The sequence below is a fragment of the Octodon degus genome, unplaced genomic scaffold (genome assembly GCF_000260255.1).
Source record: "Octodon degus isolate 3935 unplaced genomic scaffold, OctDeg1.0 scaffold00093, whole genome shotgun sequence".
Lineage (NCBI taxonomy): Eukaryota > Metazoa > Chordata > Mammalia > Rodentia > Octodontidae > Octodon > Octodon degus.
This window is the reverse complement of record NW_004524669.1, coordinates 4,653,239-4,679,936: the sequence shown is the minus strand read 5'-3', so window position 1 is coordinate 4,679,936 and position 26,698 is coordinate 4,653,239. Positions and strand designations below refer to the sequence as shown.

General features: G+C 45.8%; 2 protein-coding genes across 2 annotated transcripts in view; both read left to right on the top strand.

Annotated features, from left to right (window-relative positions):
- Positions 1–688: 688 nt before the first annotated feature.
- On the top strand, positions 689–7,037 carry LOC101584053 (keratin, type II cytoskeletal 6A). The gene is given in 10 exon segments (XM_012516152.2): positions 689–1,003; positions 1,006–1,218; positions 2,233–2,447; positions 4,302–4,362; positions 4,508–4,603; positions 4,712–4,876; positions 5,433–5,558; positions 6,257–6,477; positions 6,677–6,711; positions 6,814–7,037. Coding segments are annotated over 10 exon segments (1,671 nt in total).
- A 9,400-nt stretch (positions 7,038–16,437) lies between these two features.
- Positions 16,438–26,698, top strand: part of LOC101583682 (keratin, type II cytoskeletal 75) — an 11,096-nt gene continuing 835 nt past the window's right edge. Inside the window, exons 1-8 of the mRNA XM_004637851.2 lie at positions 16,438–16,935; positions 17,548–17,762; positions 18,743–18,803; positions 19,116–19,211; positions 19,964–20,128; positions 22,585–22,710; positions 22,855–23,075; positions 24,733–24,767. Coding sequence (XP_004637908.1) covers positions 16,438–16,935; positions 17,548–17,762; positions 18,743–18,803; positions 19,116–19,211; positions 19,964–20,128; positions 22,585–22,710; positions 22,855–23,075; positions 24,733–24,767 — 1,417 coding nt within the window. The remainder of the gene's footprint in view (positions 16,936–17,547; positions 17,763–18,742; positions 18,804–19,115; positions 19,212–19,963; positions 20,129–22,584; positions 22,711–22,854; positions 23,076–24,732; positions 24,768–26,698) is intronic.

Here is a 26,698-nt window from a genome sequence, read left to right as displayed (position 1 = left end):
CAGCAAAGATCTACAACAAAGGGCAGAGGACAGTGCTACACAAAATGACGAGAAGGAACAAAATGCAACCTCAGAACTCAAGCCCACCCATAACAAGTGCAGAGGACACTAACACAGAACAAATTGGAAATGACACAGCTGAAAGCAATGAATCAACAGCTTCTGAAATAAAACAGCTGAAGAAAGATATAGAAGACCTCAGATTGGAAATGAAAAAAGTAACATTTGTAGCCATTGCAGAAAAGAGTAATCTCTAAAGGTATTTGCAATAGATAGTTCATCATTTCCAATATCTACGTTTGGAGCAGAGACAGGTGCGAAGACAAAAGGACACACAGCATATTCTGATACACATGCAGAATCTTTGTTATGATAATGACAAAACCACTGATACAATGAATTAAGAACAGATTGATTGTACTGAGGTTAACTCAAACCTGGGGGCAGGAGAATGTCTCTGATTAAAGCAATCCAAATATGCAATCTTGATATCTCATAACTTTCTTAACAATCCAGGTGTGAGCTCATTGCTGGCAAACCCTGCCCTCTCAATCTGCCAGCTCACCTACCAGGACCCAGTTCAATGCAACGACATCATATATAAAGGCTGCACCCCAACCATCTCTTTCATCTGTTCCTCTCTGCCTGTACCTTGCAATATTCCTCAGCCTTCTCAGGTCCAGGAAACATGTCTAGCAAAACCATCAGGAGCCAGAGCAGCAGCCATGGTGGCTTCTGTGCCAGTTTAGCCAGAGTCTCTGGGCTCAGCCATTCTGGCTTCAGAGGTGGCTCCACATGCCACATCAGAGGCAATGGCAGCATGCAGACAGCATGTGGAGGAGCTGGCTTTGGCAGCAGTACCCTCTATGACCTGGGGGACTCCAATAGGATCTCCACTGAAGGGAGCAGCTGTGCCACTGGAGACAGACATGGACGCAGAGTTGGAGGTAATTTTAGAGGAGGAATCAGCAGTGGACTTGGTTTTGGTGATGGGGCAGATAACAACTGGGGCTTGGCACTGGGGCCAGGTTCAATGGTGGCTATGAGGGTGTTGGCTTCCCCATGTTTTCCCCTGCAGGGATTCAAGAGGTCACTATCAACCAGAGTCTCCTCACTCCTCTGAACCTGCAAATCGACCCCACCATCCAGCGGGTTATGACTGAGGAGCGGGAGCAGATCAAGACCCTCAACAACAAGTTCGCCTCCTTTGTCGACAAGGTGAGCTGTGAGGCCTGGCCTCCCACATGGCACTTCACAGTCCCCAGTAGAGACACAACAAACCTCCACTAGGACAGAGAGAGGGAGCTCCATAGTAGCTCCGCATGGACAGCAGGAAATGGAAGCCATTTAGAACAGCTGAGTCTCCTCACCCTTACGCCCAGCAAGGGACCATCAGTCGTTCACACCCAGAAGCACGGGGGGAGCATCATGCAGTAAAAAGAGCTAGATCTCCCCTCATGAAGATCTAAGAAGGACAATAAATGCCAGTGGTGCTCCAACTGTCAGAGTATGAGGGAAAAGGTCAAATCAAAAATGAAAAGCATTTTCTGGCTCAATTAAACACTAATGCTCTTTACATAGTATATAGAAATATTAATTTATTCCAGAAGTTGAGAATGACCATGAAACTGAGGGTTATTTTAGAATACATACATGCACTAAAATAGAGCATTAAAGAGGAATTTAATTATTAGGCAACATTACTATCCCATATAGATGGAATCCTATCAATTAGGAAAACCTAAACAATATATAAGACCATTTAATTGTTTTTAAAACAGATTTCTGTTTGTGTTTTGAAAGGAAAGAAGAAGTGTGGAAATCCCCCAATTGTAACCATCACATAAAGGGCGAAAAGCCCTCCATGGTCTATGGCAGTGAGTGAACCTTTTAGAGACCCATTGCCCACACTATAACCTAAAACCCTCTTGTTTATCACAAAATGCCAGCACTACAATTAAGCACCAGTAAAAATATTGGTGTTTCGGTTTAGAAAAAAAAAAAACTCATAAGTAACCATCTTTTGTCTTAAAAGAAAAATAGTACCACACCATAGGTTTGCCGCCACCGGGCTGTGGCACCCAGGCCGAAGCATCCAGGTGGTGTAAGTTGGACGGCCCGAGGTTCTGTGTGCTCAGGACACAGAAGTACAGCCCCACTAGGGAAATCTCCACACCAGCCACTGCTTTTGTCCTTCCACTGTCTGTCATATGAAGATCTATCTCTCTTCAGGTGCGGTTCCTAGAGCAGCAGAACAGGGTCCTGGACACCAAGTGGACCCTGCTCCAGGAGCAGGACACTAGGCCAGTCAGGCCAGACCTGGATGTTCTGTTTAACAAGTACATCAGCAACCTCAGGAGGCAGCTGGACTACATAATCTCTCAGAAAAGCCACCTAGACTCGGAGCTCAGTCGCACACAGGACACAGCTAACAACTTGAAGAACAAGTGGGTCAAGGAGATGTGAGCTCGCTTGCCAAAAGCTTATTTCTCAAAGCTAGCTGGTGACCAGGTCTATGTAAAGGTGTCGTTTCTAAACAAAAATGTGTTTAGAGGAATTAAAATCAGAAATTATTGCCAAAGACCAAAAATGTAAGACAAAGAGGTTCATCAAAGGTTGAGGGAGAGTGAACTTAAAAATTAAATCACAGAAAAAAAATCCTTTAGTCTCTCCTTAAAAAAAGTGGATTTGGTCTCAGAATCTCCAGAAGATTTTTGAATCTAGCAGTTAATTGGAAAGATTCTCACCCTGACTTACTATATATACTGATACCTGTGAACTAAGCTACTGCACTGCAGATGGTAATCTGTAGTAGTAGTTTCATGCTTAGAGTGCCTGTCATTCTGGTCTTCTGAATACAGGCTGCTTGCCATGACATGCCAGTTGCTGCTATGCTGTCTCTCGGGTAGATGATTGTTCAAAAAGAAGGGGTGGTGAATGAAAGCAACAGATATGAAAAGGAATATTGTGGGACTGTCTTGCTTCAAGGTTGTATATGGTTAGTTTTTTGAACTTAAGTGTAAACATAAGAAGTATATAATTCTTTATGCCTATTTTTAAAATATATTCTAATTTTTAAATTTTTTATCATATTCTGTAGGGACTTAAAGTTCAACATATCAATACTTGATGAAAAATAACTGTTCCATGTTATGCCTAAGATGTTTGATATTCAGACAGATAGTGAGGTTAAGCTTAACAGCCTAAGTTGTATGGTAATAACAATAAGCTTTTCTTCTGGATGGTTAACAACCTAAGTTTGCAGACCAAATTAGAGAAAAAGGAGGGCTGCAAGGAAAGCCAACTTTTTGGCCCTAGCCTTCCAAGGTCAGTTAAGACTCAGGTCATATGAGAACTTGTACGGTAACGTCAGGTAACTCAGGAGTGTCCCAAATTTTCTGATCAAGGAGATTATGTGGCCAAAGAGGAAAGTGATCGATGATGTAGAGTGTGCCTAAGGAGAGTCACATGGAGAGAAAACATTCTCTCAGGATTTCACAGAGAGCACATTGTCCAAGCAATGGCCGTGACTCATTCACATGGCTGACACTGACAAAGGTTCTACAATCTGAGGTACTGGATCTCAGGATAAATCCTGAGGGGATTTCTCTGACCTTCTCAGACCCAAAAGCTACAATTCTTGTTGTATAGGTCCTGCTTTACCTTGGTCTTAACCATCCAGCAGAAAAGTATAAAAACGAAATATAAGGAGTAAAGCCATGGTGTTATGTGGAGCTGTAGGGGACTCAGATCAACAATTTCTGACATTGCCAGTCAAGCAGAAGACCCAATACTATTATGGGCTACTGGACCCTTTTAGAATATTTTGCTGAGTTTATACACCTATAATATTCAAATAACGGAACTTAACAAAAAAAGAGGATACAGATGAATGTCCATTTTGTACCTGTATATTCAAAATGGTTAGGATAGATATATAGTTACATTCTCTTAATGAATAGAGGGATTTGTTCTAATGGTGTTTGTAAATAGGATATCATGTCCGCATCTTGTACCGCAATTAACCACTAGGAAGAATGTATGCAATGTGTTAATTATTAAAACTGTCCTACTGATTTGATTTGAAACTTTCTCATTGTTATTTGTTTATCAATAAAATTATGAAAAAAGCAAGAAAATCTAACACTTAAAAAAATAAAATAAAATAAAATTTCATTATGTTCTTTTATAAAAAAAAAAGTGGATTTGGAAATGTTCCATTCATGGAATTGAGAGATCACAGGATAGGTTTGAATCTGTGAAAACAGTGTGTCAAATATGTTCCACTCTTCTTCTCATAGATATGAAGATGAAGTCAACAAACACACAGCAACTGAGAATGAGTTTGTGACCATGAAGAAGGTGAGGTGACTCTGAAGAAGGTCAGGATTCAGGGGACCTGCACAGGAGAGATATGGTTTAGGTTCCTATCACAAGGGAAAAGTGCCAACAAGGGTGGGCTGACAGGAGGGCTCCAGTGACACCATGTGGTCATCTCTTTCTCCAGAATGTGGATGCTGCCTACATGAATGACATTAAACTGAAAGACATGGCAGATGGTCTTAAAGATGAGGTGGGCTTCCTGACAACTGCCTTCGAGGTGGTGAGTATCCTCACCTTTCCGTTATTTACCCAGATGGGCTCTGCAGAAGGGAGGCTATGGGTATTGGGTATACCCGAAAAGAGAAACTTAGCACTTTCTGTTGGGCAGGAGCTGTCTCAGATGCAAACCCACATCTCAGACACCACTGTGGTCCTGTCCATGGACAACAACCGCAGCCTGGACCTGGACAGCATCATTGCTGAAGTCAAAGCCCAATATGAGGAAATCACTCAGCGGAGCCGGGCTGAAGCTGAGTCCTGGTACCAGACTAAGGTGAGCTGTGAGATGGTGACTGCTGAGAAATCCTGAGAAATTCAGGGTGTCCTGCCCTGAATACCAGAAGATTTCTAACTCCAGGAGTGTGATATGGGGAATCTACACAAAGAAACTCTGGGGCACTGTTTCCTATTCTATTAGTGTTGACAGTTATAGGATTTATGCCCACTTCTAGAAAGCAAAAGAAGTCAGAGACAAGAGGAATGCTCCCACAGATAAGGACATAATCATCTTTGTTTATTCCAACCCGAATATTAATTCCCAGAATGTACTATAGAACAGTGTCAACTTCTATGAGAACTTGACGTCTGCAATTTCCTAATTAGGATGATCTGTGATTCAGTTGTAGAGTACTCAGCATCCATGCAAAATCAACTTTTCCTAAAATTTCTCAAAGAGAAGCCATTATGTCATGGTATTGCATGCCTTACTCAGACAGAAAAATATTTAGTCAAATCTGTCTGTCTGTCTGTCTGTCTGTCTGTCTGTCTCTCTCTCTCTCTCTCTCTCTCTCTCTCTCTCTCTCTCTCTCTCCCCCCCCTGCCAACTACAGTATGAGGAACTACGGCTCCTAGCAGGCAGCCATGGGGAAACCCTGCACAACACCAAGCAGGAGATTGCTGGCATCAACCGCATGATCCAGAGGCTGAAGTCTGAAATTGACCAGGTCAAAAAGCAGGTATGGTGAGTGGCAATTGCAAAGACTTTGCTAGACCATGATGGAATCACAAACTAACATTTGTGATATATCCCAGGAAATAAAGAAAACATCAGAGAGAGAGAGAGAGAGAGAGAGAGAGAGAGAGAGAGAGACAGACAGACAGACAGACAGACAGACAGACAGACAGATGCAATTCAGAACCTACCCATGAAAGACAGATCCTATGAAAACCACGGTAGAAGACATGAGCAGGTCTAATCTCAATTAGTCAAAACAGTAAAAAGATAAACAGGAATAACTGATTACTTTTTACATAAGTAGACTGACCTGGGAATTGGAAATATACAACTTGGAAAAGGAAAATGAGGTCAGAGATGTGAACTCAGAAACGTTACCTGGTTGACTCTGGACATCCCCACCCACAAAAATAAAATTGTTCTATTTCTTTCATAATTCTGTTGCTTGTCTCTACTGCTATGTCTCCACCCAGTAACTAGACATAATCTCTTGAAGCATGGTTCACAGAATGGTCTCATACGTTCTTGTCACTGACTCCCTAACTAGATAAAAGACTACAAATGGAAAACACTGGGCAGAAACACTGAGAGGTCATGTTGCACCCACTGATGGCTCTGTAAGCCCCTGCAAAAGAAGACCTAGACTGATCCACTGGGGAAACACCAACTACAAGTGCATTCCTCTTGCTTCCTCTTCAGTGTTGCAACATACAGTCTGACGTCACTGATGCTGAGCAGCGTGGGGAGCTGACCCTCAAGGATGCCAGGAGCAAGCTGGAAGGGCTGGAGAAGGTGCTGCAGAAGGGCAAGCAGCATAGGCTCATGCTACTAAAGGAGTACCAGGACCTCCTAAATGTCAAGATAATCCTGGATGTGGAGATCACTGCCTACAAAAAGCTGCTGGAAGCTGAGGAGTGCAGGTGGGTCCCTCACACGCCGTCAAACATCTAACATCTCCAAAGAGCACAAGATTATGGAATACTAGTCATGGTTACAATTTCAGCTCTAGAAAATAACTAAAAGAGCGATTCTGCCTGAGCTTTTCCCAGCTAGAGGCTTCCCGCAGGCTCCCGGGAGCACCTGTCTAGGTCTCACTTCTCTATGTTCCTCTCCTGCTAGGCTGAATGGTGACGGCATTGGACCAGTCAACATCTGTAAGTACCCAGCTTTCCTGTTTCTGCTGTGCCAAACTGTGTGCCCAGCTCAGGAAGGCACACGAGCACACTGTGTCCTGTGTCCTCCTCTCCTTCTTGCAGCTGTGGTGCAGTCCACGGTCCCCAGGGGCTCTGACAGCACCGGTGGTGCAGGCAGTGGCATAGGCCTGGGCAGGGGCAGCAGCTACTCCTGCAGCTCTGGAGGACATTGCTTCAGTTCTGGTAGAGGCATCAGCATGGGGAGCGGCCTCAGCTCTGCCGGGGGAAGCCCTTCCACTACCAAGTACACGAGCTCCTCTTTCAGCAGGAAGAGCTGCAAGCACTGAAGTCATTCCCATATCATCGTCACCACCAGAGGTTTTATTATATGTTGCCATCTGATAGTTAGTCCTAGCCATTGTTACCGATGTTTTCTGTTTTTTCTTGTTTTGGGTATTGTTAGATATCCCTAGGTATCTTAGTGTTGTCGTGTTATGAGTTAGAAGCCCTTTCCCATGACTTCTTATTTAACTATAATAAGTAAAAATTAGTGATTTCTCTACTTTCATCTTGCACCCAACCACCGTGTTAACTTTATTCCCATTTTACAGATGAAAAAATCAAGATTCAGAAAAGTGAGCTAGCATGGTAATAAGAGGCAGAGCGGGATCCAACTGATCTGGCTCATTGCAGAATCTGTGCTTCTTCTGCACACTGGGAATCTCGGTCGCACGGCAGACTCAGTCTATCACTGACCCGCTGGCCATGGTGGGGGCGGGGCCTGTGCCTTCCACCCACCCCGGCCTCCTCCTCGCACCGCTTGCCCCCTGGTGGACATGCCTGCCCGGGCTTGTTAAGAGAAGAGTGCAGTGCTGGATGAGGGCATCAGGCAGTGCCTCAAAACGGGGGCAAGCTCCAAGCAGTGCTGCGGCTCTGCCTTGAGAATTCCAGCCCATACCGGAAAGATGAATGGCCCCCTCTTCCCAAGCTGGCTCTGCTTGCCATCCCTCGTCCCTCAGCTTGGACCCTAGTCAAGCCTTGTTTTTGTCTTTTCTCTTTCCAACACCTCTAACTAGTCTCTGAAGCCTTGTTTTCCTCACTTTGATTTCTTGACTAGTCCTTTGTGGTGAGGGTGTGAGGAGCAAACTGTGACCCTCTTCAGCATAGGAAAGATCTTGAAAACCTCCTTAGTTACTCCTGCATGTTTCTGTCTCTCTAGCAGCCTAGCAGTCACTCAGCAGGACAGTTTAAGGTTGCATGTGACATGTCAGTGTCCTAGACCCTGCAGAATGATTTAAGAAAAGGAAGGTGTATTTTCGAATTTATGTCAAAGTCAACTTAATTACATGCCTACATTTGAAAAATCTATCTCGCCTGGCATAGCCAGAACTATACCCATAAACACAGACACATGTACAAGTGCATACACAACACATACGTATACACACCACACATACATGCACACTTATACACACATGTGCATGCACACACCATAGACCAAGAGGCAAGTGTGAAGGTGCAAGAGCAATAGCAGACCCACCTTCAGAGAGGCTAACTGGGTACCAGTTCCACTGAGGGAAAATTTTGATAAATTTAGGGAAACATCGAGTTGGCATAAAATCTATAAAAGACCATGGTAAATAAATACTGTGAAAGGGAAAGAAACTTCACAAAAGGAAGAACAACTGGGATGAGGAAAAAGAAGAAAGGGGAAAAAATATATATGATGGCTTAGATAATTATACTATTAACTTCTATTAGTCATTGAAAGAAACAGTTAGTGCTTATATTGTTTGATCAATCTTGCATGCCTTTATCTTGTAATCTGAGCAACTACTTTGAAGAGAATCATATGAAATATAATAACCATTGTTAATTTCCTATCATCTTGTTTTGAAATTCTGTATCATTTTTATTTGTTTTTTTTTTTCTTTCTTTAAAATAAAAAAGACCATGATACTTAAACAGCATTATTAGGGAACTGATGTTTAACTTATAGAAACATTAAGTGCTCAAAAAAAAGTTCTATTCACTGAAAAATCATATCCCCTAAATCATCTCAGAAATAATCTGCCTAAATCCTTACAACTTCGCTGGAGGAGTATTTCCCTGTTTAGCACTAGAATATAGAGCCTTTTGATACTTCAATTGAATCCTTCACAATGAAGTTTAAATTATTCCCTGCTGGCTAAAACCACCACCACCACCGCAGCTGCCACCACTGCTACCGTCACCACCACCACCGTCACCACCACCACAATAACAGCAACAAACAGACTGGTGTCTTGTCACAATCCTTTCCCTCTTTGTTCTTTTCCCATTTCCCAATTCATTCGTCACTTTCATTAGGGATCATCCCAGGTCAGCCGATCCTTGCTTAATACCTTAGCACTCAGAGATGGACAAAAGCCACTTCTAGTCATTTCCTTTGGAAGGAACTTTCTCTCTCATTGGCCTAATGGGACTACCTCCAAAATATCCCCAGGCCTGCCATGATGCAGAGGGCATCGGAGCATCTGTCCATGCAGTCTGTGACATTTTGACCTTTCCCAGGAAGAGAGAGAAAGCAGTGTCCTGCTGCTCAGATCTAACCCGCATCACAAACATGGCGCTCATCTACTCGGCAAACACCGTTTCTCCCTTCAGAGTCCCCAGCAGTTTTGGTTTTATATCCTGCAAGTTGACTGCTGATCAGTGGCACTTTGATTACACACTATAAGAGAGCTGACTAAGTAAAGGAGCCCTCTGCTGGGTCATTCTACAGAGAGATTAATTCTGCTGTAATAGTGAGTCACTCGTCCTAGTTCTCCATTTTTCGCATCTAGACTTTTGAATATTTCCCCTTCTCAAAGCAAAACAAGGAAAGAGGATCCTGGTCTCCAGTTACCTTCAGTCACTCTCAGCTTAATGGTTCTCAGTTTCCTCACCTTATCATCGTCGTCATTGTCACCATCCTCATCATCAGTGTGTGCTAATCTGGTGTCTATCACAGGAGGCAGGTCAGATGGACAGGACAGATCCCAGAATGGGCCGGGAGTGCTCAGCCAAAGCTGGGTGTCCCAAGGGACCAGCCTCCCTAGGAATCATAGAAACCAGAGTCTGACATCCAAATGTCCCTGTCCCTGGAAATACCCAGGTGATGGATGTATCACCTTGATACCTCATGTAGAAGCACAGTGTCACATAGACAAAGTGGCCGCACTCAGCAAAGGAACGCAATCCCATCCGAAGTGTCTGTGGGTGGGTTGCTGTGTGAGTTATCCATGAGAAATGTTTAAGCCAAGCTGGCCACCTCAGCCTCTCTCCTATGCTTGGGGACTGCTCCCTGTGTGTGTCCACTGCATGGCATTTGGAGCCAATAGGAGAGCAAGATGTATTTGAAGTCCTCAAGCCTCATCCAATCATACAATTTCGTTTGAAAGGAATTTGTCTCTATCATGGGCCTGATGGGAACAGAAACCAGTCATATCACTTCCTGAATCATATTTTCTAATTTTGTCATATGCCATTTTATATGACTCCAGTGTTTCACACATGGCAATCTTCTCTTCCTCATAGCCCATCAAGTCTCTGCTACCTGAGAGTCATGGAGAATAATTACTTTCTGTTAAGACAGAAGATTCATGTGCCAAGGAAACAAAGCACCATGCTAGGGTACAGAAGACAACAGTCTTAGCAGCAGCTTACTTCCTGCTTCATGTAGGACACAGGGCCTCCCTCTCCTCATTCATAAAATATAGGACTTCTGTAATGTGTACCTCGCTCACTTTGATAGAGCTGAAGTGAACAACTAAGGCCAGGGCAGGTCAGTCTGAGCTCTGGCCACAGGGAGAACATGCCCTCCACGTGTCTCAGAACTGCTTGTTTATGTCCTGAGTCCACCCCTAAGGTGACAGCCTACTATTATAGTCTATGTATGTCCTTGTTGTATTGGGGATGATTATGCCTTCTCCACCCTACGTCTCAGGACCCAGTACATTACAGGGCCCCAACGAACATTTCATAAGAGAATAAATGCGTGATAGCATGGCTGAAAGACTTGGGTCTCTCAGAAGTAACTAAGATGAGAAAAGGAGGCTAGAAAGCAATGAGGAGGAAGGAGTTGCCAGAACGTCCAAGCTCACAAACAGAGAGGCACTGCCAGGCCCACTGGGAATTAGGTGACTCCTTTCTGCTCTGACTTCCCAGCTGTTGACACATACCCCAGCCTCAGCTGCAACTTCCAGATCAGTCACAAGCCAAGGAGGTGGTGTCAACAGCGTCCTTCAGAGTGCCAGTATCGCTCAGCCCGCCCAGCCTGTGCCCACAGGCGGTGGCTCCCTGCCAGATTCATGGTGCTGGGTTTCTAGGGTTCTTACTCTTTGACTCACACGAGACATCTGGGTTCCTACCTCTGCAGAAGAACTGGGGTGCATCTCATTTCTTCCCCACTTGTCTCTCTTACCAATGTCCCTATTTGGCAGCACTACTTCTGCACAAACCAGAGACTTGGTGAGCAAAGTGCCTTGATCCTGAGAGTCAGGGAGACCGTCACAGGGTCACAAAGGAATAAGGAAGACACCTGGAATCCTGTCTTCTCCAAATTTCTCCACTTGTTCTCCGGGGGATGCATGTGGAGGGCCTTGATATGATGATATCTCACCCATTCCTTCCCCAAGGAAGACCCCAGATGTGTGTCTCAGGCAACAAGGAGCTTTAATCTCTGGTCTCTATAAGGTGAGGGAGCCTAAAGGCAAAAGTGTGGCAGCAGAAAGGATCAGGAGTTCTCAATTTCCAAAACCCTGTGTGGTAGGCTACAGCTTTGTGCCCTCTCTGATCTACCTTATTTGTAAGTTTCTCTAGGCTTTAAAAGACTTTTCTTTCCTGATGCCCTCATTGGCATCCCATCCACCTGTAGATTGCCATTTTGTGAATGTTCTTAAGATGTGTGTGTCTGTGTTGAACTTTGTAGAGTTGAATTTCTTGGGTATGTCTGATACACTTAATCATGGAAGGAAGGTACAGCTCTACCATGCTTGTTTTAAACACAAGTCTGAAGGAGAAGAGCACAGGAGCATGTTACTTATCCCCTAAAACTGGCCAGTGGGGTCTTGAAGTCCATTGGCCTACTGCAAGAGGCCTTCACACACATACACATCAGTTCAGGCCTTGTGGAAGGCCTGATTCATGGCCAGTAGGAAGGAGCAGGTGAATTGCCTGCAAATAGGTGGATGTCCCAAGTCCTGGGCCTTGATAGACTGTAGAGATCAAATGGCACTTCTAGTGCCTTTTGAAGGACAATTATCATCACAGAATGCAGGAGCAAGGGTGCTGCAAAGAGGAGGGTCTGAGCCCCTTCAAGGCAGGCTGGTGGTGCCCAGTAGGCACAAGAAAGATTAAGGAAGCATGGCTCTACCAACAGTCAAGGTATATAAATGTTCCAGATTAGGCTGTCTCCAGCTCCACCACAACAGAATTGCCTTCCCCGTGCAACCCAAGGAGTGTGTCAGCTGGGTGTGATTGCACCCCCGAACTTCCTTAGCTTCCCTTGTCCTCCAGAGTGAGCTCTGTCTGCTTTGCTCACAACTTGATCTCCCTTGCTAGAACAGTAAGAACCTGGCAGGCAAGAGGGACTAATGGGTAATCACTAGACTCTGTCACAAAGGAAAAGGTGTGTAAAAGGAAGCTAAGAGGGAGCACCGGGAGGCAGAGGCAGTGGCCTGGGTACTCAAGCACTTGTCCAAGACCAGCCTGCCCTAGGGAACCAGGTCCCTTTACCCTGTACTCTACCAAGGCTCTTCTTTGGTCCTGGCCTGGCTGAAAGCCAAGGCTCCCTGATATCCCCAGCCCCTCCTCCTTAAGGTGCATACGTCCTCACTGTGCTGTCCTCTTCCACCACCACAGTGCCACAGCCTCTATCGCCAACTAGTCCAGCCTCCTTGAAACCAAACACCTCCTGAGACCTTTTGTCTTCCCTCTGAGGACAATGGCATCACCCCGAGAAGGAAGGACAGGCAGCAGGGAAATGCCCCTGAATCCACCACTGGCTCAAACCTCAAGGTCATTCCTTCCAGCCAGACCCAATAATAGAGTTAGAGAGACTCAAAAATGCTCAGAGAATAGAAAGAAACATGTAGTTCTCCTTTACTTTAGACACCCTCTATAACGTGAATTTCTACCATAGTTCTGTTTAGGGAGCTCTCAGGAGGCGCATCAAGGGGAGGGAAACTCCCCAATCCTCAGAGGTAGGTTAGCACCACAGCCACTAGAAAAACCAACTCACTGCAGCTCAAACCAAACACAGGTGTCCTGAGGGACTGGTGGATAGGGGCTTGCACTTGGGCCACCTCGTCTGAGAAGGCCTCCTGGGGGGCAGTGTTAAGCAGAATTACAAAGGAGGTTCAAAAGAACATAAAGCTGCATCCACTTAAATATAAAGGCTTCAAGTTTATCATTCTTTATAGCTGAGTAATACTCCATTGTATAAAAATACTTACCCTTGCTATTTTATAACTTGGGTTTTAGTGAAGTTTGTCACATTTTCATTCCCTGAGGAAAAGTTAATTCCAAACCTATATTCTATACATTTTACAGAATTTACACATAATGTTTAAAAACCAAATTCTTTTTCTTTCAAGGATGTGCTATTTAATATTTCTCAAGGACTTAAAGGCACTATCTTTAAATTTTTCTCAATAAACTCCCTTTTAAAGTCTTAATTGTTAAGTACTTTGATAATTTTGTCAGAGTCACTTCCACTTAATTTTGTCCGTATTAAATCTGACGCCATATTTTGATTTTCAAAGTGTTACATTTCTTATTTGTGTGTTCTCAAAGAATTTAGTATAAATATTGCATGTTCTTAATAAGTGCTTTCTGGAGCCTGGGAGATGGCTCAGTAGGATAAGCGCTTGACTGGCAAACGCAAGGATCTGAGTTCAATCCCCAGTCCCGCCAAAAAAAAAAAAAAAAAAAAAAAAATGCTTTCTGTTCTTACTTTTTCTAAACCTAGAATACTTGCAAACATATTTTGGTAAATGATTTAATACATAGGAAATAAATTTGTTAGAAAAATATTGAATGGGCAAAAATTGTTATATATGATCATATATGTGATTATCAGGATCTTAAAAAGGCAGAGACTCAAATCTGGGAATATAGCCACAATTTTGTTGTTTTTACTCAAATTTAAATAAAAAGTAAAAATGTAATCATTCAAAAAAAACATAAAGCTAAAACAAAGAAGAAAATGTTATCAGTCAGGAAGTTTTGAGATTTTAATGGGGTGGGCCTAGCATGTGCAAGGCTCTGGGCTCGATCCCCAGGACAACAGAAATAAAGTCAATAAAAATAAAGGAGGTGATGACACAGATTGTCAGGCCGGCTGAGTGTCCCAGGCACCGATGAGTCTCTAGGGTGAAGATCACAGGGCAAGTCAGAAGACACAAAAGAGAGAATGAAGAAGAAAAAGAGGCAAAAGACTTATCCATCGCAATGTAGCCCACCAACATCTGTGGGCTGAGAGAAACCACCACCCTAGTGGGAACATTAAGAGGAGGAGAAGAAAGAGTTAGTGACCTCCCCCAGGGCAGGAGGGGGGCTGTGAGAAACAGGAACAGATACAATGAGATGACAGAGCCTAGAAATGAGCGTCCCAGGAGGGAGCGTGGGAAGGGAATGGATGGCCCAAAGAGAGACAGCCTGCAGCGACTTCACCCGTGGGCGGTTCTACGCGTTCCAGTGGGCACGGATCGACACAGCTCCTATGCCCAACCCCACTGCCTCTTATGGACGGAGACCTCTGCAGGGGCTCACTCAGCACATTCAAGAAGCAAACAAGCATCCCTTCTTCTGGGAGACAGACTATCATGTCAGGAAGAGTTCAGAACAAAGATATTTGTTCTTTTTGCTCAAAAAGACAAGCATACACAGCTCTGGCTGGGACCCAGGCACTCCAATAACCGGGTGAGAGAACTCCTTTGCTCTTCTTGGCCTGTGTCAACAAATGCTGTGATTCATAGGTGCCCTATGCAAGCTGAGACTCTCAGGCAACCTGCTTCTAGCTAAAGGAGAGGCCCAGGTCCTGGCTGGAGCCCTCAGGAAAAGACTGATGAGGGAACAGGGAACTCCCCTCCAAGGCCCACACTACCCATCCATACAGGTGAGAACTTCTGCCAGGCCCCAGGTGGTAGACACCTGCCAGGCACCGCACGGCAGGACAACGGCTCTGGCTCTGCCTCCCGCCAGCAAGGCCATGTGGTGAGTCTACTAACTTAATCAGTCTGGATCTCCTTTCTTCATCCACACAATGGAGACTGGATACCTGTAATTTCTTCTCTCTCTCACCCTTCAAAACCACAGCAAGAAGCAAGAGGTCACAAAAGCAAAGAAAACTGAACTAATTGCTGTGTGTCTGCCCCCATGGGAGAAGAGATGCAGAAAGAGAGAAAGGTGCTGTAGGCTTCCTGTCAGTCAGTACTGAATACAGGCTACAATGAGGAAGATAAATGGTGCCAGGGACAAGGGATAAAAAAATCCTCCACTGGATACACACTGGAGATTTGTGTGGTGAGGGAGAGAAGACCTGGAGAGCCCAGTGCTAAGGAGGGGGGAATGAGCTGGGGGACTGCTGGCAGAGGGCTGCCTTCAAGTCGCTTGGATATGGTGCTTCAATGGCTACCATCTTGTTCCAAAGTTACTTAGCATCTTAGCCAAAGGACCATGAATTTATTATCAAAGAAACAGAATGTGCATTTTGTTCTTTGGAGTCCCCATGGGACTTATCACAGGACAGCCACACAGCCAACCTCCCATAATCCTCACTTGACTGGATCAGGAGGAGCAAAGACTCAGCTGTTAAGTATTGCAGTAGTTTCCACACATGTGTATTCACCTCAAAGCCCATTTACAGGCACACAAATAGAAGCTCAGAAGAGTAGCATGGCGTGCCCACAGCCCCACAGCTGGCCATTGGCGGGGCTGGCATTCAAACCCAAGTCTTTCTACTTTCCCACCTTTTATCCACAGAGGACTGAGACTGGCTGGCCTTAAGGGTCACATCCTACAGCTGTAGGCAGGGTATAACACACCCATGTGCATACACACTTGTGCTCCAAAAAATTGCATGTGACCTATACAACATACAGGGAAGCTTCAGAGCCCAAAAAAGGGGCCGTCGACCCTGGGTGGACACTGAGGAAGCATGCCAAACCTAACAGGATTTTCATGATTCACAGAGCCAGTCCCATAGGGTAGGGGAGCAGGCAGCGGCTGCTGAGAATGTCCTCCGGCTTTGGAAGCACACCACAGAACAGGAAACAGGGAAGCTCACCAGCTTGTACTGACACAAGATGTTTGGATAGGAGGGAGTTGGTCGCAGGCCTAAGAAAGCGGTTTAGAAACGAGGCAGTGTTTTTTTGAGTCCATTAGAAGACGCGTGATTAGGACATGACTGAGAGTAATTAACATGCTTCTCACTGGTCTGCTGATCAAGTTGCAACTGGAAAGGAGTTTCCACATGGGGGAGGGAGACAGGGAATCGACCAGTGGCTCTTTTGGGCATTTCCGAGGGGGGGTGTAGGGGGTGCTGAGTGTGAGCTCAGGGCTGGTGGATGCCTAAGGAATGCCATCAGCAGGCCCCTTCATTACCATGCTCCACCCCTTTAGGGCCCCATAAAGCCCAAGGATCCCACAGCTCCCTAGCTGTCTGCCTTCTTCATCCCCTTCACACCTACCTCAGGAGCTCCCCGCCAGCCTTCCTCACCCACCATGTCTCGGCAGTCCACCATCACCTTCCACTCTGGCAGCCGCAGGGGCTTCAGCACCGCCTCGGCCACTACACCTGCAGCAGGGCGCTCCCGCTTCAGCTCTGTCTCTGTGGCCCGCTCAACTGGGGGCAGCGGGGGACTGGGCAGGATCAGTAGTGCTGGGGCAAACTTTGGAAGCCGAAGTCTCTACAACCTGGGGGGGACCAAGAGGGTCTCCATTGGTGGGTGCGGTGGCAGCTTCCGAAGCGGTTTTGGTGGCAGGGCTAGTACTGGATTTGGGATCAGCAATGGATTTGGCTATGGTGGTGGTGTTGGAGGAAGCTTTGGTGGTCCTGGATTCCCAGTCTGTCCTTCTGGAGGCATCCAAGAGGTCACCATCAACCAAAGTCTCCTGACTCCCCTCAACCTTCAAATCGATCCCAGCATCCAGCGGGTACGGAAGGAGGAACGTGAGCAAATCAAGACCCTCAACAACAAGTTTGCTTCCTTCATTGACAAGGTGGGACAAGCACTTCACCTGACCTGTTGCATTGGGCTGAATACACTCCAGGGAAGGTGCAGCCCAGAAGGGAAGGCATTGATGGGAGGACCCCCTGGGAGAGGTGGCTGCTCTGCTAGCACTGGTGGTGGGTGAGGCATTTTCAAGTCAGGCTAGCTTGGGCCACATGACCTTGGGGAGATGGCCCTCACCCTCTCTGAGAGCCAGTGGGTTGCTTTGGAGTCAATGTCCAAGGCAGAGCAGATTCCACTGAGCCTATTACCCCTCACCAAGCAGGCAGTGTTGAGAAATGCATCTCAGACACCAAAAGCTCTGAGTCCCCTACACCCCTTCCACGGAAGCCCTAAGGGACTTTGGATGTCTCTGGTTTCTTCACTGGAAGTGGAACTGTCAATTACATAGCTGCCAGTTGGACATCAGGTGAAAAGCTATTTTTCTTTACTTCCTTTTTAATAGGAGTGTCTGGCTCTGTGCCCCTCGCTTCTTAAGATTCATACTCAGGCCGGCCGTGTAGCTCTGTGGTAGTGTGGCCTTACACTCTGGAGGCCCAGGGGTTCAATTTCCAGAAACTTCCAAAAAAAACCCAATTTCATTCTCTCTGTTCCTCTGCAGGTGCGCTTCCTGGAGCAACAGAATAAGGTCCTGGAAACCAAGTGGAACCTCCTGCAGGAGCAGGGCTCTAGGACAGTGAGGCAGAGCCTGGAGCCCCTGTTTGACACCTACATCAATGACCTCCGACGGCAGCTGGATGGCATCACCACGGAAAGGGGCAGGCTGGAGGCCGAGCTGAGGAACATGCAGGAGGTTGTAGAAGATTTCAAGGTCAGGTGAGTAGGCGAATAGGCTTCTGGCCACACGCAGCTGTCCTAGGGCTCCTTTTTCTGAGGACCAATGATGTGCAGAAAAACAACAGCTGGTATCAGCTGAGAGCTCCAGACCTTGCTCTCAGGACCCCATAAGAAAAAGAGAGTGAGTGTAGAGTAACAAAGGAATTTTCATCTACAGAGAAGAAAGCCATTTCTATCTGTGTACATGGCTGCACAGTGACATCAGAACAGCTAACACAGCACAGCAACTCATTTTCAGCTGCCTTATATTTCACTCTGAGCAATGACATTTACCTTCATTGGCTGTGGGCTCAGTGTTTGGGATGGCTTGCATTTCCAAGATGCCATTGTCTTAAGGGTTGAAGAGATAGAAAAGAAGATGTGGAAGTCTAAGCAAGGCTATCCAGGCTCCTGCCTGATGGCACATTTTGGCTTCCATCACTCAGGCTGCAGTAGGGAAGGTTGGGAAGGGATACCAAGCTAACCCTTAGCTGGTACACCCTCAGCTTCTGAGTTTGAAGTACTCTTCATTATGAAAAGCACATTGCTCTGTGGCCACCCAGAAGTCCAGTGAGAATATGTCAGTTTCCACCTGGAACAGTGTCCTGAATAGTACAGCTCCCTCCACTAGTTCAGCATATGCTTGAGGCAACAGGTTTTCTGAACAATTAGAATTAATTATGCATCTCTAAAGAGATGCAATTGCCTAAGACATCTGTTCCCTTTAGTGCGGCACTCACCTTCTGGGCTTGTAAAAGTTTTTTTTTTTTTTTAAGAAACTGTCAGAAGAAATTAGAGCCCTCCCCTCCCCCCTTTAATAGAGGAAGAAATAGAGGTTAAGTGACTCACCTAGTGATACATGGGTCAGCAGAAGAGCTGGAAAGGCTTTGATGTCTCTGAGCTTTTGCTACTCGAGCCTGGAAGAGCTGACAGAATACTTGCTCAATAGCACACCCTCCCCCTCACCCCTGTCCTTCCAGGTATGAAGATGAAATTAACAAGCGCACAGCTGCTGAGAATGAATTTGTGGCCCTGAAAAAGGTGAGTGGAAATGTCTCTCCAAGGAAATAGTACTGAATCTTGGAGTGACAATTGGGCCACTCAAAAAAAGTCACATCAACTTTAAGATTATCTAGAGAGCTTAAACCGGCCAGAATGCTGTGTGTCCCTCACTCTGCACTGACTCTGCTCAGGTTCCTGTCACCCCAGGTAACTCAAATCCCCAATTCCCAGTCTCCCACCCTCAGTACCCCCAGGTACTACATTTTCTAAAACCCAAGATAGAAGGGCCAGGCAGGATCCTGTCCAGGTTTCAGGGGGCCGGGCTCTCAGAGGAACTTCCTGTTATTCCAGGATGTGGATGGCGCCTATATGAACAAGGTGGACCTGGAGGCCAAGGTCGATGCTCTGACTGACCAAGTCAACTTCTACCGGATGATCTTTGAGGAAGTAAGAGTGCAAGATTTTTTTTGTTTTCCTTGGAGCCTAGAAAGAAAAAGATAGTACAGTGTCTTTCATGGAGTGCCTCTACCCAGACTCTTAGTTCCTATCCTTAAGGCCGGGCTTAGGGAATTGTCCCATCTCTGAGACCTATTCCTCCTCCCATGGTAGGACAGCCCTAGCAAGGAAGGACTGTTGATTCTCAATGCTGGCTCACTGGGTAACATTCTTAAGGAGTCAAGAACTATCTCCCCACCCCAAAAAGTTCCAAAGGGCAGCTGCCCCTCGGCTCATTGGCTGGGTGTTTCCTATCTTCTGAAATGCCTCAGTCTGCCAGAGATCTGGGTCTGTGGAAGAGAAGAAGGAGAAAGGGATGAAGTCGTACTATGCAAAGGACAGCAGGATCCTGAGCATCACCTGATCCTAAAGATATCCTATTATGCTGGCATATGAAAAAACATATGTCACATTCCAGCCTACGTGATTTAATCTGGAGGACACTAACGCCCATCACACTCAAGGAAAGCATGCAGATGGGAGGTTGGAGGTGATACTAGGGAAACTCTGCACACTGATTGGTGGCCCAGAGGTTCCCTTGGGTGCAAAAGCATCCCGTCAGTGGCTGTGAGTGCCCAGGGGACAGCTGGAATAATCCACCAGGGATACCAAGGAAGAGACTCTCCCTCCCCTAGATGGTTTGGTCACCTCAGGGATTCAGGATCCTGTCTGTGTCTGGGTGACACTGAGTTGCTGCTCGGCAGGAGCTGTCCCAGATGCAGACCCAGGTCAGCGACACCTCTGTGGTCCTGTCCATGGACAACAACCGCAACCTGGACCTGGACAGCATCATTGCCGAAGTCAAGGCCCAGTATGAGGACATTGCCAACCGCAGCCGGGCTGAGGCTGAGTCCTGGTACCAGACCAAGGTAAACAAGGACATTTCCACAATCCGCTGTAGGGTCAGTGTTCTCTAAGGCACCACATCATCACTCAGGAGACACAAGGGCATTTCCTTTTCCTTCAGTGCAGCAGGAGCATCTTTGATGCTATGAAAACCTAGCTCAAGGTACATAAGGAAGCCTAGCCACTTTGCTAATATGTTGCCAGGGCACGCTGCATCCTAGGGACATGCATGGGGACATGCACACTCCCCACATTGCTCACGATCTGAGTGAACTGGTATTGCAGAAATAGTTTCTAAAAGGCTTATTAATTCCATACAGATACACTGAGCTCTTACCATCTGCCATGTGTCACCACAAGGTTGTAAAGGAATAAACTGCAAACAGAGAACCCAAAGTTTAGGAAGTCATGAATGAATAGGCAGTCACAGAAGGGAAAAAGAGAGCATTAATAAAGATCTTTATTTAAAGACCTTCTTCCCAGAAGAAATGTCTTTTGTCCAGTAGGACAAAGACTGTGAAGGAGGAAGAGAAAGGTTGGTGGCTAAACAAGCAACGGAAAGGCAGCAATGTGTATAGTAGTCCCTTGCTATTTCGCAGTTCGACTTCCACAGAGTCACTGTTAAGTGGCTTCTCAAAAAATGTTAATCTAAATTATTTATCACAGACTTTTCACTGTATCACAGGATTTTGCAGTCTCATACATACAGTATATGTATGTTGTTAAACTAATGTAGGTTTTCGAGCTTAGAAAATGGTTAAGAACATTCAAAGTGTTTTTAAAAGTGTGGGAAAGGTTTGTAAGAGTGTGGGAAGGGTTTATAAAACCTTTAAATATATATAAATACTAAATTAAATATGACATCATTACTTCTCTGATCTTTACTTATCACAAGGGTGTTTGGAACATAACTTCCATGATAAGTGAGGGACCCCAGTACTTTGCAGAGCAACAAAGTTTGAAATCAGGAAGAAGGAAATTGGGATGACCATAGAACTGCTGTCTACAGAGCTCTGATGGCTAGAGGAGCTTTGGCTTTGTGGAGTCTAGTAGACTCGAGAGGTCAGCTCCCTGCCAGACACAGGACCTTACAAGGACAGCTGCTCACTTACAGCTAGCCCTTGCCCCTTACCCTACACTAGCACTGCCTTAGTCCTTTCTGACTGGCAGAATGGAGAAAGGAAGAAGGGTATCAGGTGTTAGGAGTCCACAGCTTTTTGTGTAGTTGAGGCTGCTGTTTTTTTTCTAATCCTGAGTACCTAGAACCTGAGGAAGCTAAATGGTTACCACTTTCAAAACTGAGAAGATCTTGACTCAGGCAAGACTCTCCTTTTGTTGGGAAAAGTACAAATTTCACTCCAGTCTCCTAGAAAAGACAGAGCACCATGAGCCTTCCAAGTGAATGTGTCCTAAACGTGTACCACTAGCTCGATAGCCCCTGAGACCAGGCACATTCCCATAAAAGTCCCATTTGTGTTAGCTGCAACTTCTACACCAGGAAATACTGTTCCTTTGCCTCTTCTCCATGTGTCCCCAGCACCAGTGTCTGAAGGGCTACCAAAACAGATGGATATAGTTTGTTTGGACATATGCCCAATGTTGACTATGTTACCTGCCCCAGGATCTTTCTCTGGCTCTTTCCCATTTGGGATGTTCTCCCCTTCAGAAAGCTACGCAGGCCACTCTTCCCATACTGCAGACCTCAGCACCTCCTCCTTTGGAGAGACTTCTCTTACCACCCTTCCCCACTTGCAAGTTGGCTAGACTCCTATATGACACTCTCAAGGGCCCTCTTTCTTTCCTAAGGGGAACTTAAGTCTATTTGGAACTGTAATTGAATAATGCCTTGATTTTGTTCATGCCTATCTCCCCCAGTAAACTGCAAGCCTTGGGACAATGACGGCAAACCTTTTGGTGCTTTCGGGGATAACAAACAGTTCTCTATGACAAGCATGCCATAGGCTCACCACCACTGTCTTAGGAGAACCGGGGCCTGACTGCTCATTGTGGTACTCTTGGAGCCTATTGCCTGCCAACAAGCAGATTCATTCAAGAATTACTACCTGGGCTGGGTGTGGTGGCACATGCCTATAATCCTAGCAATCAGGAAGGCTGAGGCAAGAAAGTCTCAAACCTAGGCCCAGCCTAGGCAACTTATTGACTTAAAAAGACCCTCCCTCAAAATAAAGTTTTAAAAGGCCTAGGATTGTAGCTCAATGCAAAAGCCCTGGGTTTAATCCCCAGTGTTGAAAGGGGAAAAGAAAGGAAAGAAAGAAGAGAATAAAGTGGGAGAGAGGGAAGCAGGGAGGGAGTGAGGGAGGGAAGGAAGAAGGAAAGAGGGAAGAAGCATGTTGGTCACCTGAATTAACAAGTGACAGAATGAGTAAGTGACCAAGAGGTGAGTAGGACATCTCTAGCTTACAGGGTTTGCCCAAGTCAAGCATTTGATAGGTGACTAGGTCTCCTCTGGTCCTGTCAGTATGAGGAGCTGCAGGTCACGGCTGGCAGACATGGTGACGACCTCCGAAACACCAAACAAGAGATTTCTGAGATGAACCGGGTAATCCAGAGGCTGAGAGCAGAGATTGACAGCGTCAAGAAGCAGGTAAAGTTTTATCAAGGGAAAGAGCTTGCCTGGTGCTCATTTGTTCTGGGTCTTTCTATCTGAGAAGACTTCTGCCCTAGCAGCACCCCGCCCAGGCCTCCAGAGGCTGTTGGTACAAGTTGCAGCTTCCTCCTTTCTTCCCAGTGCTCTAGCCTGCAAACAGCCATTGCTGATGCCGAACAGCGTGGAGAGCTGGCCCTGAAGGATGCACGGGCCAAGCTGGTGGACCTGGAGGAGGCCCTGCAGAAGGCCAAGCAGGATATGGCCCGGCTGCTGCGTGAATACCAGGAGCTCATGAATGTCAAGCTGGCCCTGGACGTGGAGATCGCCACCTACCGCAAGCTGCTGGAGGGCGAGGAGTGCAGGTGAGGGGCAAATGCTCCGTCCCCATCCTCCACACAAGTTGAGCTCTGCCCAGCTGCCTAGGTGTTCTGAGGGGCTCAGGTTGTCACAGCCTTCTCCTCTACTAGAGAGGGGATAAAATGGGGGTGAAATGGGGTTACCACGAAGAAGACGGGTACAATGTCTTTCTGAGCTAGAAAATCACTTGAGGTACAAGTGATGTTCCTTGTACAATTGTATTTAGCATACCATAGATATCTAAGATCAGCGCCTGCCAAATAGCTCAGCAGATTAAAGCACCTGCTTAGGCAGCCGCAGAGGCTGGGAGTTTGATCCCTGGGCCTGCCATGCCAGCCCCGCCTCCAGGGTGCACTGAGATGGTGATTGAGACTGGGTGTGGTGGCGCTCATCTGTAATCCCAGCACTTGGGAGGCTGAAAGCAGGAGGATCACTATGAGTCTGATCTATGCAGTGAGACCCTGTAGACCCTGTAGACCCCGTCCTAAATACAAAAAAAAGAAAGAAAGATAGATAGAAAGGAAGAAAGAAATCTAAGATCTGAGTAGGTCTAAGTGATTGCATCTTGTCAAAGGGGAGGCTGGTTACATGGCAGGTCTCAAACTGGTATAAAATGTTCTAGACTACGAATAAAGTGCCCTAGTAGTTTGGCTCACCTGTCTACCACTACCTGGCTGTATAGGCATCCAAACATCAGTCTCCAATTTTAAATTTCTTCAGTGAAGAAATGAAAGGTCTAGATTACATGCTCCCTGAGCTTTGGTGGGAGCTTGGTGCTCTACATGTTACCATCTTTGTAACCAAGAGAAAATTATTCATCTTCTCCATGTCCCTCACACTTATAAAATGGGGATAATAATAGTTCTAATGTCATACGTTACTGAAAAGGTTAAAATAGGAATGTATGGGCAGATCTTAGAACAATGTATCTTATGCAACAAGTACTCAATAAGTGTTAGCTCTGGGTCAGTGTAGTGACCAAGGACATTGGCTTTGGGGTCAGAGGAACCAGGCTTCTAATCCAGCTTTGTGTTCATAGGCAAGTTAATCAACCCCTCCACGCTTCAATTTCCCCTCTGCAAAACGGAGATGGTAATCCCTACCTAAAGGAGTTTCTGAGAGAACTAAAGGGCACGGTGTAGGTCACAGGTACTCAATAAGGTTAGCACTTGTAAAAGTTCTAGGTATGTGTTTGTGATGAACGCAAACTGCTAAGACAATAATAGATTGATTTTTGCTATTGTTAATTTTACTGCTCAAACTACTCCTCTGCACTCCTATGACAACTTCCATGCTGGCCTGGTATACCATAATAGTCCCTTGTTCCTCTGAAATCCTATTATAGGATAAGCCCCACCTTTCTGATTATAACAGTGTGTCATTAGTTTTAATATCCTTAAGATGTCCAAGTAGTTCAAACCAAAATGGGTTTCTGAGATTATAGGTTTTATTTCTATGAACCTCAAACTCCATTACTATTCTCATTAGATTATTCTTTTTACTATTACTAGTATTTACATACTTTCAACCTGTATAAATTTGCAATAGAAATAGTGAAAAGTTTTTATGCTTTCATAAATATCTTCAAAACTGTCATTGCAAATTCTCACACACCGTTGGACACAAGCCTAACCTTTCTTCCCCTTCCTTCCATCCAATCAGGCTAAGTGGAGAAGGAGTCTCTCCGGTTAACATCTGTGAGTATGGTGTCATTCTTGTGTCATTTGGGGTGTGGGCAGTTAAAGGATGTGGAGGCATGGGCTTGAAAGATGGGAAGACATGGAGCATGAGAGAGAATCCCACAGGCTGGCTTCATTTTGAGGGATATTTGAGGTTTTAAGTCTACTTAAAAGACAACAATATCAGGAGAAAAACTGCAGTGTCATGCTTTTGCCTCTTTGTGAGTGAGAATGCAAGGTAAGGGCAATGGGAGGCTTGTTACAATTGTCTTGTGTGAGTTTAGAAAAATCTCAGCCATGTCTCCCACCACCACCCCAAGAGTCCATACTCTCTTACTGGAGCTGCAAGTCTAGCTCAGAGACTCCAAGACAAGCATTTGATATCAGGCCTTATAACATTCCTGATCTGCCTTGGGCATGTGGAGAGAGACTTCACACCAAGCACAGGACATGACCAATGAGGAGGCCCCTGTTCCAAACAGCTTGGAAAGAAGCCACTGCTTGACTTGGCTCTGCAGAGTGCAGCTGGGGGAAGTTGTTGAGGCTTTCCAAGACCCCTACAGCAGCACGGAGCACAGCAATTGGTAACAGCTGCTCCAAAGCAGGAGCGACAATGCCAGTGTACCTGTAAAGGCAGAAGTCTTCTCTCACACAGCTCAATGCTGGCACAGTGAAGGCAACAGAAATGACATCGGCCGTTCACATCCCACGAGTGGGTTGGGTTTCCTTGATGAAAGATTCATAAGCTCAATTGATTACACTAGCCAGTGGTTCTAGAAGACAGAACTACCTGTGTCCCTGAATTTCCTCCTGCCCTCAAGGCCGTGCTCCAGAGACCCTCAGAACTATTTCTGGGAACAGATGGCATAACCTGGAGCTTCCTTGTTTTCTGAACACACCTGGAGGTTTATGTTAGTTTCCTACAGCTGCTGCAACCAAGTGCCATGGACTAGGGGGCTTAAAAATAACAGACATTTACTGTCCCAGAGTTTGGGAGGCTAGAAGCCCACAATGGGGGTGTGACAGGGCCAGATTCACTCCTGTGGAGAGAATCCCTCCAGGCCTCTTCCTTGCTTCTGGTGACTGCTATCAGCCCTTAGCCTTCCGTGGCTTGTGGCTTCCTCACTCCATTCTATCTGTGATCTTAGGACCTCCTCCCCAGGCATACCCGTCTTCATGGGAACATCTTCTCCACTTGTATACGGACCAGTCATACTGGGCCCAGGCCCATCCTAAAGCCTTCATCTTGATTACGTCTTTGAAGGTCCTGTTTGCCAATAAGATTGCAACAGCAAACAGAAACACCAAAATGAGACCCAGGATTCCAAGACAGATTTATTTATGCCAACAGGCACTGATCAGAATCATTCCCGGAATATCAGACCCTGATTTCTGGTAGTCCAGGGCTTTTGTATGATGCACAAGCAGGAAGTACAAAGGTGAGACAGCACAGCCTGGCAATTCTTCTGATTAGCTAGCAGGGTGAGATCATTGGTTACAGGGCTAGATTAATAACCATCCATTACAAGTACAATCAAGTACCCTGTATGTTCAGTTATGCTCTCATGGTTACAAGGGTCAAGAAAGTAACTACAACGCCATGAAGCAGTTACAGAGCTCAGCAGTTTCAAAAGAACAAAGTTCTGAAAAAACCAATTTCTCTCCTACAGTTTTTCTCTTTCAAGATCACAGTCATACAGACTTGGGGTTAGAACCGCAACAGAGATTTTTTAGAGGACACCATTTAGCTTGTTATAGTTCATTTTTCATTTCAGTTTTCTTCCTACCGAGCCCACAGTGAAGTGCTAGTTAATCTAAGCTGAGGTGATGCGTGCTTCTGAGTTAGAGGAATAGATTTATAGAAGAAAAGGAAGGGGCCGGGGAGATGGCTCAGTGGAATAAGGGCTTCCCTGGCAAGCACAAGGGCCTGAATTCAATCCCAGTTCTGC